At 51.5% G+C, this 15,357-nt stretch overlaps 1 protein-coding gene across 1 annotated transcript in view; it reads right to left on the reverse strand.

Moving 5' to 3' along the window:
* Positions 1-8,815: 8,815 nt before the first annotated feature.
* Positions 8,816-15,357, reverse strand: part of LOC139241124 (methyl-CpG-binding domain protein 5-like) — a 35,248-nt gene continuing 28,706 nt past the window's right edge. The window contains exons 9-12 of the mRNA XM_070869819.1: positions 13,983-14,582; positions 12,381-12,454; positions 10,026-10,101; positions 8,816-9,053 (exon numbers count right to left, since the gene is read on the reverse strand). Coding sequence (XP_070725920.1) covers positions 8,982-9,053; positions 10,026-10,101; positions 12,381-12,454; positions 13,983-14,582 — 822 coding nt within the window. The 3' untranslated portion in view covers positions 8,816-8,981. The remainder of the gene's footprint in view (positions 9,054-10,025; positions 10,102-12,380; positions 12,455-13,982; positions 14,583-15,357) is intronic.

Genomic DNA, 15,357 nt, shown 5'->3' on the forward strand with positions numbered 1-15,357 from the left:
CCTGGGAGTGTTTGCTGGGACAGTGTAGTGACCTTTAGTCTACTACCAATTTTTCAATCCCCATTGCTTTGCAGTTTAATTCTCGTGCACACTACACGCATTGCACCTGCTAAAGTGGACTGAGGTTCTGCAAAGCCAGCTGGTGAAATAATCACGCTCTGTTTCAATTCTTGCACTGGACAACAGCACATGGATTGTACACACCAAGCAATAGGACATCTGAGGACTGGTGTCATCTGGAATCGTACCAAGCCCTGTAGCAGGAGAATGACAAACCCTTTGTCCCCCCTCTCCAACGCATCCATCGTGCTCTCTCTGCCACCTACACCGCTCTCCGTTGCTTTATCTACTGTTCCCGATCTGTTGCTTTCACACTGGATCATTGTTTCCTCCACCACTGGGTCCGTTGCTCTTTTCCCCACCAGATCCCTTGCCCCTCCTTACATTGGAGGCAGTTTGGAGAAGGTTCACGAGATGAAGGAATTTCTTATGATTGAAAGGTTGAGTCTGTACTTATTGGAGTTGAGAAGAGAGGAGCTTAGGATTCCGAGGGGGCTTGACCAGGTCGATGTCGAGGTTGTTTCCCCTCATGGAGGAATCTGGAACTCGGGGGCAGAGTCTCACATTAAGGGGTCACCCATTTAAGACAGAGATGAGGAGGAATTTCTTCTGAGGGTTGTAAATCTGTGGAATTCTCTGCCTCAGAGAGCTGTGAAGGCTGGGTCATTGAATATATTTAAGGCAGAGATACAGATTTTTGAGCGATAAGGGAGTCTAGGGTTATGGGGAGCGAGCTGAGTCCATGGTTACATCAGCCATGGTCTAAGTGAATGGCAGAGCAGGCTCTACTACTATTTCTTATGTCCGCTTCTTCCCCCCCCCCCCCCTCCACTGGATCCGTCACCCATGGAGTACCGTCCCAGGGAGAGTTGGTGTGCAGACAAGGAAATAAAACCCCAATCGTGTTCTATTCTACAGCGTTTGACAGGTGGTGAGGCACACAAGAGAATACGACACGGATCCCCAGGCGGGAGCACTACGATTGACTATCTCGCTGAGTCCGGACACGGATGCAAAACTGCAGTGAGCGCAGGTTGAGTTGAACCAGAGACCACAATGAGCGACTTTGCTTCCCCAGAAGCTGGTTTGTTCTTACATTTATACATCACCTTTCACCACCACCTCGGGACGTTCCCAAAACGCTTTATCGACACTTTATTTTGCAACGTAGTCACTGTTGTAACGTAGGGAAACGTGGCAGCCAATTTGCGCACAGCATGTTTCTGCCATCAGCAATAAGATGATGAACAGGTAATCTGTGTTTTAACGATGTTGGTTGAGGGATATATATTGGCCCCAAGACACTGGGGAGAACGACACTGCTCTTCGAAATGGTGGCCACAGGCTCTTTTGCGTCCACCAGAGAGGGCAGAGGTGGCTGAACAGCCCAATACGGGACCCACAGTCCCTGTCACAGGTGGGACAGATAGACGTTGAGGGAAGGGGAGGGTGGGACTGGTTTGCCGCACGCTCCTTCCACTGCCTGCGCTTGGTTTCTGCGCGCTCTCGGCGACGAGACTCGAGGTGCTCAGCGCCCTCCCGGATGCACTCCCTCCACTTAGGGATGACTGGTCTTTGGGCCAGGGACTCCCAGGTGTCGGTGGGGATGTTGCACTTGATCAGGGAGGCTTTGAGGGTGGTCCCTTGTAACATTTCCTCTGCCCACCTTTGGCTCGTTTGCCGTGAAGGAGTTCCGAGTAGAGCGCTTGCTTTGGGAGTCTCGTGTCTGGGGGACATGCGGACAATGTGGCCCTGCCCAGCGGAGCTGGTCGAGTGTGGTCAGTGCTTTGATGCTGGGGCTGTTGGCCTGATCGAGGACGCTAACGTTGGTGCGTCTGTCCTCCCGGGGGATTTGTAGGATCTTGCGGAGACATCGTTGGTGGTATTTCTCCAGCGACTTGAGGCGTCTACTGTACATGGTCCATGTCTCTGAGCCATACAGGAGGGTGGGTATCACGACAGCCCATGAGCTTGGGAGTAAATTTGAGGGCCTGATCTTCAAACACACTAATCCTCAGGTGGCCGAAGGCTACACTGGCGCACTAGAGGTGGTGTTGAATCTCGTCGTCTATGTCTGCCCTTGCTGATAAGAGGCTCCCGAGGTATGGAAAGTTGTCCAGGGCCGTGCCGTGGATTTTGGATGACTGGGGGCGGGGAGTGGGGGAAGGCAGTGCTGTGTGGCGGGGTCAGGTTGGTGGAAAACCTTTGTCTTATGGATATTTAGTAAGGCCCATCTATGCTTTCATACGCCTCAGTGACGATGTTGACTATGACTTGGAGTTCAGTCTCTGAATGTGTTGAGACGCAAGCGTCGTCCATGTACTGAAGTGCTGTCATCATCATCATCGGCAGTCCCACAGAATCGAGGAAGACTTACTTCCACCCCTAAAGTGAGTTCTTTGGTGGCTGAACAGTCCAATACAGGAGCCACAGTCCCTGTCACAGGTGGGACAGATAGTCGTTGAGGGTAAGTGGAGGGTGGGACTGATTTACCACACGCTCCTTCCACTGCCTGTGCCTGACCTCTTCATGCTCGCGGCGTTGAGATTCGAAGAGCTCAACGCCCTCCTGGATGCACTATCTCCACCTTGGTCGGTCTTTGGCCAGGGACTCCCAGGTGTCAGTGGGAGTACAGAACCAGTGGGAACCTGTTCAAGCTTCATCGACTCCAGGCCAGATCCAAGACTGTCCCAACCTGTCGTCTAACTCCCTCAGTACTGCCCCTCCGACAGTGCGGCGCTCCCTCAGTACTGCCCCTCCGACAGTGCGGCGCTCCCTCAGTACTGCCCCTCCGACAGTGCGGCGCTCCCTCAGTACTGCCCCTCCGACAGTGCGGCGCTCCCTCAGTACTGCCCCTCCGACAGTGCGGCGCTCCCTCAGTACTGCCCCTCCGACAGTGCGGCGCTCCCTCAGTACTGCCCCTCCGACAGTGCGGCGCTCCCTCAGTACTGCCCCTCCGACAGTGCGGCGCTCCCTCAGTACTGCCCCTCCGACAGTGCGGCGCTCCCTCAGTACTGCCCCTCCGACAGTGCGGCGCTCCCTCAGTACTGCCCCTCCGACAGTGCGGCGCTCCCTCAGTACTGCCCCTCCGACAGTGCGGCGCTCCCTCAGTACTGCCCCTCCGACAGTGCGGCGCTCCCTCAGTACTGTCATAGAAGTTAACAGCACGGAAGGAGGCCATTTTGGCACATCATGTCCATACCGTCCAACAAGAGGCTATCCAGCCTAATTCCACTTTCCAGCTCTAGGTCTGTAACCCTGCAGTTTACAGCACTTCATAGAAACATATAAAATAGGTACAGGAATAGGTCATTCAGCCCTTTGAGCCTGCATCACCATTCAATAGGATCATGCAACCTCAGTACCCCTTTCCTGCTTTCTCTTCATACTCCTTGATCCCTTTAGCCGTAAGGGCCACATCTAACTCCCTTTTGAATATATCCAACACACTGGCCTCAACAACTTTGATAGAGAATTATGAACCTGTGGAATTCTGAGTGAAGAAGTTTCTCCTCATCTCGGTCCTAAATGGCTTCCCCCTTATCCTTAGACTGTGACCCCTGGTTCTGGACTTCCCCAACATCGGGAACATTCTTCCTGCATCTAACCTGTCCAATCCAGTCAGAATTTTATATGTTTCTGTGAGATTCCCACTCATTCTTCTAAATTCCAGTGAATATAAGCCTAGTCGATTCAGTCTTTCTTCATATGTCAGTCCTGCCATCCCGGGAATCAGTCTGGTGAACCTTTGCTGCACTCCCTCAATAGCAAGAATGTCGTTCCTCAGATTAGGAGACCAAAACTGAACACAATATTCCAGGTGATGCCTCACCAAGGCCCTGTACAACTGTAGTAAGACCTCCCTGCTCCTATACTCTCATCCTCTCGCTATGAAGGCCAACATACCATTTGCTTTCTTAACTGCCTACTGTACCTGCATGCCTACGTACCATGACACCCAGGTAAATAGCTGGAGTCCCAGCACAGAACCTTGCGGTACCCCACTAGTCACTGCCTGCCATTTTGAAAAGGGCCCGTTTATTCCCACTCTTTGCTTCCTGTCTGCCAACCAGTTCTCTATCCACGTCAATACATTACCCCCAATCTCCTGTGCCTTGATTTTGCACAATCTCTTGTGTGGGATCTTGTCAAAAGCCTTTTGAAAGTCCAAATACACCACATCCACTGGTTCTCCCTTGTCCACTCTACTAGTTACATCCTCAAAAAACTCTAGAAGATTTGTCAAGCATGATTTCCCTTTCATAAATCCATGCTGACTTGGACCGATCCTGTCACTGCTTTCCAAATGCACTGCTATTAGATCATTAATAATTGATTCCAGCATTTTCCCCACTACCAATGTCAGGCTAACCGGTCTCTCATTCCAGCAGATCCAAGTACTTTTTAAATGTGGTAAGGGTTTCTGCTTCGACCACCCTTTCAGGCAGTGAGTTCCAGACCCCCACAACCTTACTACTCGGGAAATCAAGGGGTATGGTGAGAAAGCAGGAAGGGGGTACTGAAGTTGCATGTTCAGCCATGAACTCATTGAATGGTGGTGCAGGCTCAAAGGGCCAAATGGCCTACTCCTGCACCTATTTTCTATGTTTCTAACCCTCTGCATGAATTAATTTCCCCTTCGACCAATTACTTTAAATTTATGCCCCCTGGTTGTCGACCCCTCTGCTGAGGGAAATAAGTCCTTCCTATCCACTATAGGCCCCTCATAATTGTATACACCTTAATGAGGTATCCCCTCAGCCTCTGTTCCAAAGAAAACATACCCAGCTTCTCCAGTCTTTCCTCATAGCTTAGATTCTCCACTCCTGGCAACATCCTGGTAAATCTCCTCTGCACCCTCTCCAGTGCAATCACATCCTTCCTGTAATGTGGTGACCAGAACTGCACGCAGTACTCCAGCTGTGGCCTAACTAGTGTTTTATACAGTTCAAGTATAACCCTCCCTGCTCTTGTATTCCATGCCTCGGCCAATAAAGGCAAGTATTCCGTACGCCTTCTTAACTCACCTGATCTACCTGGCCTGCTACCTTCAGGGATCTGTGGACCTGCAGTCCCAGGTCCCTCTGTTCCTCTACACTTCTCAGTGTCCTACCATTTAATGTGTATTCCCTCGTTCGCCCTCCCCAAATACATTACCTCACAATTCTCTGGATTAAATTCCATTTGCCACTGTTCTGCCCACCTGACCAGTTTATTGGTATCTTCCTGCAGTCCACAGCTTTCTTTTTCATTATCAACTACACAGCCGATTTTTGTATTATCTGCAAACTTCTTAATCATACCCCCTATATTCAAGTCTAGTTATTGATGTATACCACAAAAAGCCAGGGACCCAGCACTGAGCCCTGTGGAACCCCACTGGAAACAGCCTTCCAGTCACAAAACACCCATCCACCATTACCCTCTGCTTCCTGCCTCTGAGCCCATTTTGGATCCAACTTGCCACTTTGCCCTGGATCCCAGGGGCTTTTACTTTCGTGACCAGTCTGCCATGTGGGACCTTATCAAAAGCTTTGCTAAAATCCATATACACTACATCGTACACACTGCTCTCATCAACCCTCCCGGTTACCTCCTTGAAAAATGTAATCAAGTTAGTCAGACACGACCTTCCCTTAACAAATCCGTGCTGACTGTCCCCCATTAATCCAGGTCTTTCTAAGTGAAGATTTATCCCGTCCTTAAGGATTTTTTTTCCAAGAATTTTCCCACCAGAGGTTTAGGCTGACTGGCCTGTAATTACTCAGTCTATCCCTTTCTCCCTTCTTAAACAAGGTACAACATTAGCAGTCCTCCAATCCTCTGGCACCACACCTGAAGCCGGGGAGAACTGGAAAATGATGGGCGAAGCCTCTGCTATTTCCTCTTTTGCTTCACTTAGCAGCCTGGGATACATTTCATCCAGGCCTGGGGATTTATCCACTTTCAAAGCTGCTAAACCCCTTAATATCTCCTCTCTCATGTTTATTTCATCTAATATTTCACACCACTTTTCATCGATAGTAGTGTCTGCATCGCCCCTCTCTTGTGAAAACAGATGCAAAGTATTCATTAAGAACCATACCCACATCTTTTGCCTCCACACACAGATTACCCTCATGGTCTCTAATAGGCCCTATCCTTTCTTTAGTTATCCTCTTGCTCTTTAATATATTTATAAAACATCTTTGGGTTTTCCTTGATGTTACTTGCCAAGAATTTTTCATGCTCTCTCTTTGCTGTCCTAATATCCTTTTTAATTTCATGTCTGGACTTTTTATACTCCTCCAGAGATTCTGCAGTATTGAGCCCTCGGTATCTGTCACAAGCCTCTCCCTTTTTTCCCTTTATCCTACCCTGTGTAACGCTCCCTCAATACTGCCCCTCCGACAATCCCTCATTACTGTAATGGCCTCCTCCTGTGCCTAATGTAACAGGCTCGAGGGGCTGAATGGCCTCCTCCTGTTCATGTAACAGGCTCGAGGAGCTGAATGGCATCGTCCTCCTGTTCCTAATGTAACAGGCTCGAGGGACTGAACGGCCTCCTCCTGTTCCTAATGTAACAGGCTCGAGGGGCTGAATGGCCACCTCCTGTTCCTAATGTAACAGGCTCGAGGGGCTGAACAGCCTCCTCCTGTTCCTAATGTAACAGGCTCGAGGGGCTGAACGGCCTCCTCCTGTAACAGGCTTGAGGGGCTGAACGGCCTCCTCCTGTTGCGAGTACCCGATCTGTACTCACCAGCACTTTAGCCCAGTGTCACAAAGCTTACTTGCAGCCACACATTTCGGAAGGACAGAACCTGTAATTTCACTGGGCGGGCGTTTGCAGCATCATCTCGCCCTCTCCGGCTGCGGAAATCCTCATGGAGGTACAGCAGTGTGAAATGTCCATCTGTGGGCCGACACCAGCTTGCCCCCATTAGCGAGGCCCCCATTAGCGAGACCCCCAATCCACCCCCACACAGTTGTGTTGTGAGCGACGGGGCAGCACCATGCTGAACTGCACCACTTCTTCACGTCAAGACTTCTCCTGTCAACGGCAAAGTGGCCTGTGGGTTTATAAGCTCTTCCTTTCAATTAACGGTCGGAGAGGGCTGTTCCTTCACTTCCTTATCCCCCATCGTGGGCACGTTCACAGCCATTCACACCAGAACTAGCATCAATTCTCAGAGGGGGTGCCTTGTGCTTGTGGCAATATTCAGGTGGGCTGGGCAGTGACAATGTACCAAGAGTTGCAGTTGGCAGTGGGGAAAGGAAAAGTGCCCCAAGCGTGTGTGAAATATTTAGAGAATTTTTATTAATTTATTCTCAATGTGGGCGTCGCTGTCGAGGCCAGCATTTATTGCCCATCCCTAATTGCCCCTTGAGAAGGTGGTGGTGAGCCGCCTTCTTGAACCGCTGCAGTCCGTGTGGTGAAGGTGCTCCCACAGTGCTGTTAGGGAGGGAGTTCCAGGATTGTGACCCAGCGACGATGAAGGAACGGCCGATATATTCCCAAGTCGGGATGGTGTGTGACAGGGAGGGGAACGTGGAGGGGGTGGTGTTCCCATGCGCCTGCTGCCCTTGTCCCTCGAGGCGGGTAGAGGTGGCGGGTTTGGGAGGTGCTGCCGAAGAAGCCTTGGCGAGTTGCCGCGGTGCATCTTGTAGACGGTGCACACTGCAGCCACGGTGCGCCGGTGGTGGAGGGAGTGAGTGTTGGAGGTGGTGGAGGGAGTGAGTGTTGGAGGTGGTGGAGGGAGTGAGTGTTGGAGGTGGTGGAGGGAGTGAGTGTTGGAGGTGGTGGAGGGAGTGAGTGATGGAGGTGGTGGGGAGCGTGGCCCATCGAGCGGCCTGCTTTGTCCTGGATGGTGTCGAGCTTCTCGAGTGTTTGTTGGAGCTGCAACTCATCCAGGCAAGTGGGGAATGTTCCATCACACTCCTTGTCGATGGTGGGAAGGCTTTGGGGAGTCGGGAGGTGAGACACTGGCCGCAGAATACCCAGAAGGGGATAGGAGTGTTGAGGCGAATAGTATACATAGATTTAAGGGAAAGCTAGATAAACACATGAGGGAGAAAGGAATAGAAGGATATGACGATGGGGTGGGAGGGGGCTGGTGTGGAGCATAAACACCAGCACGGAGCAGTTGGGCCAAATGGCCCGTTTTAGTGCTATAAATTTCCAACAACCAATTAACATGCACTCAACCTCATTCAGGAGTTTGAAGAAATAACCAAACAGTAACCAGTAAAGGAGAGAGATTAGACTGGTCGGGGTTATTTATTCCGTTCTACCTAATTATATTAAAAGTATTCAAAATTGCTTTGGGCAGACTATACAAACAGGGAGGGAGGGTATAACAAAAAAACTAAAATAATTAACCAACCCATGTGTAACTGGAGTCAGGTACTCGAAGGGTCAACAAGTGCAGCTGGGCGAGTCTTTAACTGGCTGGCTTGGAGAACAGGTCAAAAAATATATATATCGATCACTTGAGTGTTTCCGAGGGAGGGGGAGGGGGAGGGAAGTTTAAATATCGAGGGTGACAGGAGGCAGAATTAACGGTACAAAGATTATTGCTGTATCGAATTACTCGCCTGCAGTAAGGCTGCGCCACCAGTAGATGGTGATGGTCGACCCCAAACGGGCCACGAGAGGGTTTTAAATTGGAACCCACGACACAATGGCCCCATTGTCAGTTTAATGGTAGCCCCCTGACCCGCAGGGGGCTCTACTACACACCCACCACCCCCCCCTCCCTTCCCCACCCACTCCCGCTCGTCCCGATGGCAACTGATTCCATCTACTGGTGCGACGTATCATTTTTTTTTTTTTTAAAAAGAGAGTTCAGAACCGCCAAGTAGAATACAGATAAAAATTATATATAAATGTCTCCCAAAATGACCTCCTGGGGATCCACCGCCTGCTCCCAGCGAGGCCAGCGTTATCGCACAATCTTCCTCTGTTTAGACTTCATTGGCTTCCTCAGTTTCTCTTTTGGAGTTTGGTGCTCAGCCTGAAATGATAAATCATTTTGCTTTTTTCAACTTCAACAAAAAAAGCTATTAAAAAAATCGCGTCACAACATTTCAGAGAAGAAAACATGGTTATGTGAAGTGTCGATATACAGGGAGACTTCCCCCCCACCCCCGACCTTCCGATTGCTGGCCATTTTAATTCTCCGCTCCCAGTTTGATCCCCCCTCTCTTTCCAGTCCCAAGACACTGGGCAGAACTCCCATTGTTCTTTTTCCAAATAGTGCCTGGGATCTTCGACAACCACCTGAGGGGGCAGACGGGGCCTCAGGTTTAACGTCTCATCCTAAAGACGGCCCCTCCGACAGTGCGGCGCTCCCTCAGTACTGCCCCTCCGACAGTGCGGCACTCCCTCAGTACTGCCCCTCCGACAGTGCGGCGCTCCCTCAGTACTGCCCCTCCGACAGTGCGGCGCTCCCTCAGTACTGCCCCTCCGACAGTGCGGCGCTCCCTCAGTACCGCCCCTCCGACAGTGCGACGCTCCCTCAGTACTGCCCCTCCGACAGTGCGGCGCTCCCTCAGTACTGCCCCTCCGACAGTGCGGTGCTCCCTCAGTACTGCCCCTCCGACAGTGCGGGGCTCCCTCAGTACTGCCCCTCCGACAGTGCAGCACTCCCTCAGTACCGCCCCTCCGACAGTGCGACGCTCTCTCAGTGCGGCGCTCCCTCAATACTGCCCCTCCGACAGTGCGGCACTCCCTCAGTACCGCCCCTCCGACAGTGCGGCACTCCCTCAGTACGTAACTCCCTCAGTACTGCCCCTCCGACAGTGCGCCACTCCCTCAGTACTGCACTGCAAGCGTCAGTCTGGATCTCTAGTCTCGAGTGGGGACTTGAACCCACGACCTTCTGACTCAGAGGCGAGAGAGAGTGCAGCTACTGCCACAGGGACTAAGGTTCAACACACCGCAGAATATTCCCCCGCCGTTTATCTGGCTCTTGACCTGTACTCACGTTGGCTGTTATTTGGTCCAGTTCCATCATGGCTTCCTGCAATGCAACTTCTAGATTGCTGCTTATTTTCGGAGTGCTGTGGAGACAAGGAGTGGGGGGTCAGCGGTGAACATAAGAAAAAGCCAACTCCCGTTACAAATTCCCACCTCCGCGTTTATAACAGGAACTGGCTATGTAAACAAGTCACACTGTAGTTACACTCTCCTGTCAGTGGGGGTGCTGCCAGCACCTCAGTTTGTGTAGGAGGTAGGTTGGACCTGGATTTCACGGTGGCGGGGCAGAGTGATTTGAGATTCCAACTACACCAGTCACTAAAATATCGTGGACTGATACAAAAAGCAATCAAACAGGCTAATGAAATGTCGGCCTTTATCGACCAGTTGCTTAGAGCTCTAGTCAGACCCCACCTGGAGTAACTGCGTTCAGTTCTGAGCACCTCACCTCACCTCACCTCAGGAAGGATACATTGGCCTTGATGGGCGAGCAGCGCAGATTCACCACAATGATACCCGAGGGGGGCTAAAAGAGGTTAAATAACAAGGACAGGTTGCACAGGCTTGTATTCCCTCGAGCATAGAAGACTAAGGGACAATCTGATCGAGGTGTTTAAAATGATTAAAGGATTCAAGAGGGTAGATAGAGAGAAACTATTTCCTGTGATGGGGGAAGTTCATTCAGGAATGATGTCAGGAAGCACTTCTTCACACGAAGGGTAATCGGAATCGGGAACACCCCCTCTGCCCCAAAGAGCTGCAGGTGTTGAAGGTCAGTTGCAGCTCTGAAAATTGAGATCAATAGATTTTTGTTGGTAAGGGGATCGAGGGATACGGAGAAAAGGCAGGTAAATAAGAACATTAAGAGCAGTGGTTGGCCATTGGGCCCCTCGAGCCTGCTCCGCCATTCAAAGAGATCATGGTTGATCGTTGACCTCAACTCCACTTTCCCGCCCAGTCCCCATATCCCATAATATCCAAAACTCTATCGATCTCAGCCTTGAATATACTCAAGGACTGAGCCTCCACAGCCCTCTGGGGCAGAGAGTTCCAAAGATTCACCCCCCTCTGAGTGAAGAAATTCCTCCTCATCTCAGTCCTAAATGGCCGAGCCCTTATCCTGAGACTGTGTGACCCCTGGTTCTAGACTCCCCAGCCCGGGGGGAAACACCTGCATCTACCCTGTCAATCCCCCTCAGAATCTGGTATGTTTCAGTGAGATCACCTCTCATTCTTCTAAACTCTAGAGAATATCGGCCCAGTCTGCTCAATCTCTCCTCATAGGACAATCCCCCCATCCCAGGAATCAGTCTGGTGAACCTTCGCTGCACTCCCTCTATGGCCAGTATATCCTTCCTTAGGTAAGGAGACCGACACTGTACACAATACTCCAGGTGTGGTCTCACCAAGGCCCTGTATAACTGCAGTAAGACATCTTTACTCTTTTCTCAAATCCTCCTGTAATAAAGGCCAACATACCATTTGCTGTAAACACTTGCTGTACCTGCAGGTTAACTTTCAGTGATTGGTGTACAAGGTCGGCCAGGTCCCTCTGTACACCGACATTTCACAATCTCTCACCGTTTACAAAATACTCTGCTTTTCGAGTTTTCCGACCAAAGTGGATAACTTCACATTATATTCCATTCATCATGTTCCTGCCCATTTACTTAGCCCGTCTAAATCTCTTTGCATCCTCCTCACAACTTACATTTCATCATCAATCATCAGCAAACTTGGATATATTACACTCCTCATCCAAATCATTGATATAGATTGTGAATAGCTGGGGCCCCAACACTGATCCCTGCAGCACCCCACTAGTTACAGCCTGCCAACCCGAAAATAACCCGGTTATTTGGAGTTTAAATGGAGTTGAGATGCAGATCAGTCATATGATATGATTGAATGGTGGAACAGGCTCGAGGGGCTGAACGGCCTCCTCCTGTTCCTAATGTAACAGGCTCGAGGGGCTGAATGGCCTCCTCCTGTTCCTAATGTAACAGGCTCGAGGGGCTGAACGGCCTCCTCCTGTTCCTAATGTAACAGGCTCGAGGGGCTGAACGGCCTCCTCCTGTTCCTAATGTAACAGGCTCGAGGGGCTGAATGGCCTCCTCCTGTTCCTAATGTAACAGGCTCGAGGGGCTGAACGGCCTCCTCCTGTTCCTAATGTAACAGGCTCGAGGGGCTGAACGGCCTCCTCCTGTTCCTAATGTAACAGGCTCGAGGGGCTGAATGGCCTCCTGTTGACTTAGAAACATAGAAAATAGATGCAGGAGCAGGCCATTCGGCCCTTCGAGTCTGCACCACCATTCAATAAGATCATGGCTGATGTAACAGGCGCGGGGGGATTGAAACTTACTTTTTGCTTCTTTTTCTGGTTCTGTGTGAGCCATCAAGTGTTCCAGATAGCGTCTTCACAGTCTCCGGGTTCATCTGGGATGGGGGACGGGGGAAGAGGGGAAGAGAGACAATCACAGGCGCTGAGTAACAAGGTCTTAGCATGGCAGGGCTCCACGAAAACATGCACCCGTTGAAGGCGAATATCCTCCATTAGGATCTCGCGTTAAATGTGTGATATATTCTTTACATCATAAACACACGCTAACAAGATGGCTCTGCAGAAAACTTGTCAGATGACCTGGTCACATGACCCTTTTATTATTGTACATCAGCAGTTGCATTACCATAGTCGTCCACTAGGTGGAGCATATACACACACACAGAAAATAGGTGCAGGAGTAGGCCATTCAGCCCTTCGAGCCTGCACCACCATTCGATATGATCATGGCTGATCATGCACCTCAGTACCCCTTTCCTGCTTTCTCTCCATACCCCTTGATCCCTTTAGCCGTAAGGGCCACATCTAACTCCCTCTTGAATACACCCAACGAATTGGCCTCAACAACTTTCTGCGGTAGGGAATGCCACAGGTTAACAACTGAGTGAAGAAGTTTCTCCTCATCTCGGTCCTAAATGGCTTATCCCTTATCCTTAGACTGTGACCCCTGGTTCTGGACTTCCCCAACATCGGGAACATTCTTCCTGCATCTAACCTGTCCAATCCCGTCAGAATTTTATATGTTTCTATGAGATCCCCTCTCATTCTTCTAAATTCCATGGAATATAAGCCTAGTCGATCCAGTCTTTCTTCATATGTCAGTCCTGCCATCCCGGGAATCAGTCTGGTGAACCTTCGCTGCACTCCCTCAATAGTAAGAACGTCCTTCCTCAGATTAGGAGATCAAAACTGAACACAATATTCCAGGTGAGGGCTCACCAAGGCCCTGTACAACTGCAGTAACACCTCCCTGCTCCTATACTCAAATCCTCTCGCTATGAAGGCCAACATACCATTTGCCTTCTTCACCGCCTGCAGTACCTGCATGCCAACTTTCAATGACTGATGTACCATGACACCCAGGTCTCGTTGCATCTCCCCTTTTCCTAATCTGTCACCATTCAGATAATATTCTGTCTACGTGTTTTTGCCACCCATCAATTTCCCTAACACGATTTTCCGCCTAATAAGGATTTCCTTCAGTATATATTACACTTCTCTCTCTTTAATGAAGAAGTAATCATAACAAAATAATCATTATATAGTTTGGCAGTCTCTGCCCAGCCCAACACAATGACTTTAACGTAGTAAAGCATCTCAAGGCTCTTCATTGGAGCATAAATCAGACAAAATTTGACACCGAGCCAGATCAGGAGATGGCGAAGAGCTTGGTTTTAAGGAGTATATTAAACGAGAGAGAGAGAGGGGGGCAAAAAGGTTTAGGGAGGGAATTCCAGTGCTCGGGGGCCAGGCAGCTAAAGGCACAGCCACCAAAGTGAAAAGGGGAGGAGGGCTGTGGATATTTTCAGCTGCTAGCTTGGCGAGGCGATTCAGCTGTTGGGAGTTGTGGAATTTTTGGAGGGAGGGGGAACACAGAGAGAGAATCTTGATATTTTGTTTTACCTTGGCTAACCCCCTCTTCTGCTGCCTGGGGTGTTGTGCGTTGCTGTGCGCCCCGTGCTTGCCCGACCTGAAGGGGCCACCCTTGTCCTGCCCTGGCTGCGTGCAGTCGCAGCCCGGAATCCGGTGTCCGTGCCGCTCCGCAGGCCCCCCAGTGTCCGTCCCGCACTGTCCGTTAACGCACTCACGCCCGCACTTGCGCCATTCCTCCGCGCGGCCATTGTGCCCTGAGATTTCCCCATTCAGTCCGATGTAGGCCTCCCGTGGGCCCTCATCCTCGCCGCTCGGCCGCGGCGTGCTTCGCCCAGCGGCCCCTTCCTCCTCCGCCCCCTCCCGCCACCCGGGCTGGGCTCGTGTAAAGGCACTCGTGGTACTGAAGGCTGGAGCGGGGCAGAGGTCGGCGGGTGCGGAGAGCGTCGCCCCTTCGCCTGCCGGGGCTCCGTCGCAGGGGTCCATCCCCTCGGGCTTCCGCTGGAGGGATGGGGAGGGGTCCGAGGGCAGCTGACTCGACGTGGAGTTGTGGGAGGGAGCTGGGCTGGTGTACGGGCCGTCGGGGAGGCTCCCCACTTTACCGGGGACCATCACGGCCTGCCCCATGGTCAGCTGAAAGAGAGGAAGAAATAAGGAGTCAATGTAACAGGAGCTGGAGGGAAAGAAAGCACCATCTAAACAAAGAACTTGCATTTCTATAGCCCCTTTCACCACCTCAAGAGGTACCAAAACACCAATGAAGTACTTTCCCCGAACCCTCCCCCACCCACCCCCAGGTGCAGTCACTGATGTAATGTGGGAAACACGGCAGCTGATTTGCACACAGCAAGCTCCCACAAACAGCGATGTGATAAACGATCAGATAATCTGTTTTAGTGATGTTGATTGAGTGATAAATATCGGCCCCAGGACACCCGAGATAACTCCCTCGAATAGTGGCCGTGGGATCTTTTACGGCCCTCTGACAGTACTCCCTCAGTACTGCCCCTCCGACAGTGCGGCGCTCCCTCAGTACCGTCCCTCCGACAGTGCGGCGCTCCCTCAGTACCGCCCCTCCGACAGTGCGGCGCTCCCTCAGTACTGCCCCTCCGACAGTGCGGCACTACCTCAGCACTGCCCCTCCGACAGTGCGGCGCTCCCTCAGTACCGCCCCTCCGACAGTGCGGCGCTCCCTCAGTACCGCCCCTCCGACAGTGCGGTGCTCCCTCAGTACCGCCCCTCCGACAGTGCGGCGCTCCCTCAGTACCGCCCCTCCGACAGTGCGGCGCTCCCTCAGTACCGCCCCTCCGACAGTGCGGCGCTCCCTCAGTACCGCCCCTCCGACAGTGCGGCACTCCCTCAGCACTGCCCCTCCGACAGTGCGGCGCTCCCTCAGCACTGCCCCTCC

Source organism: Pristiophorus japonicus, chromosome Y, assembly GCF_044704955.1.
Source record: "Pristiophorus japonicus isolate sPriJap1 chromosome Y, sPriJap1.hap1, whole genome shotgun sequence".
In the NCBI taxonomy this organism is placed as follows: Eukaryota; Metazoa; Chordata; class Chondrichthyes; family Pristiophoridae; genus Pristiophorus; species Pristiophorus japonicus.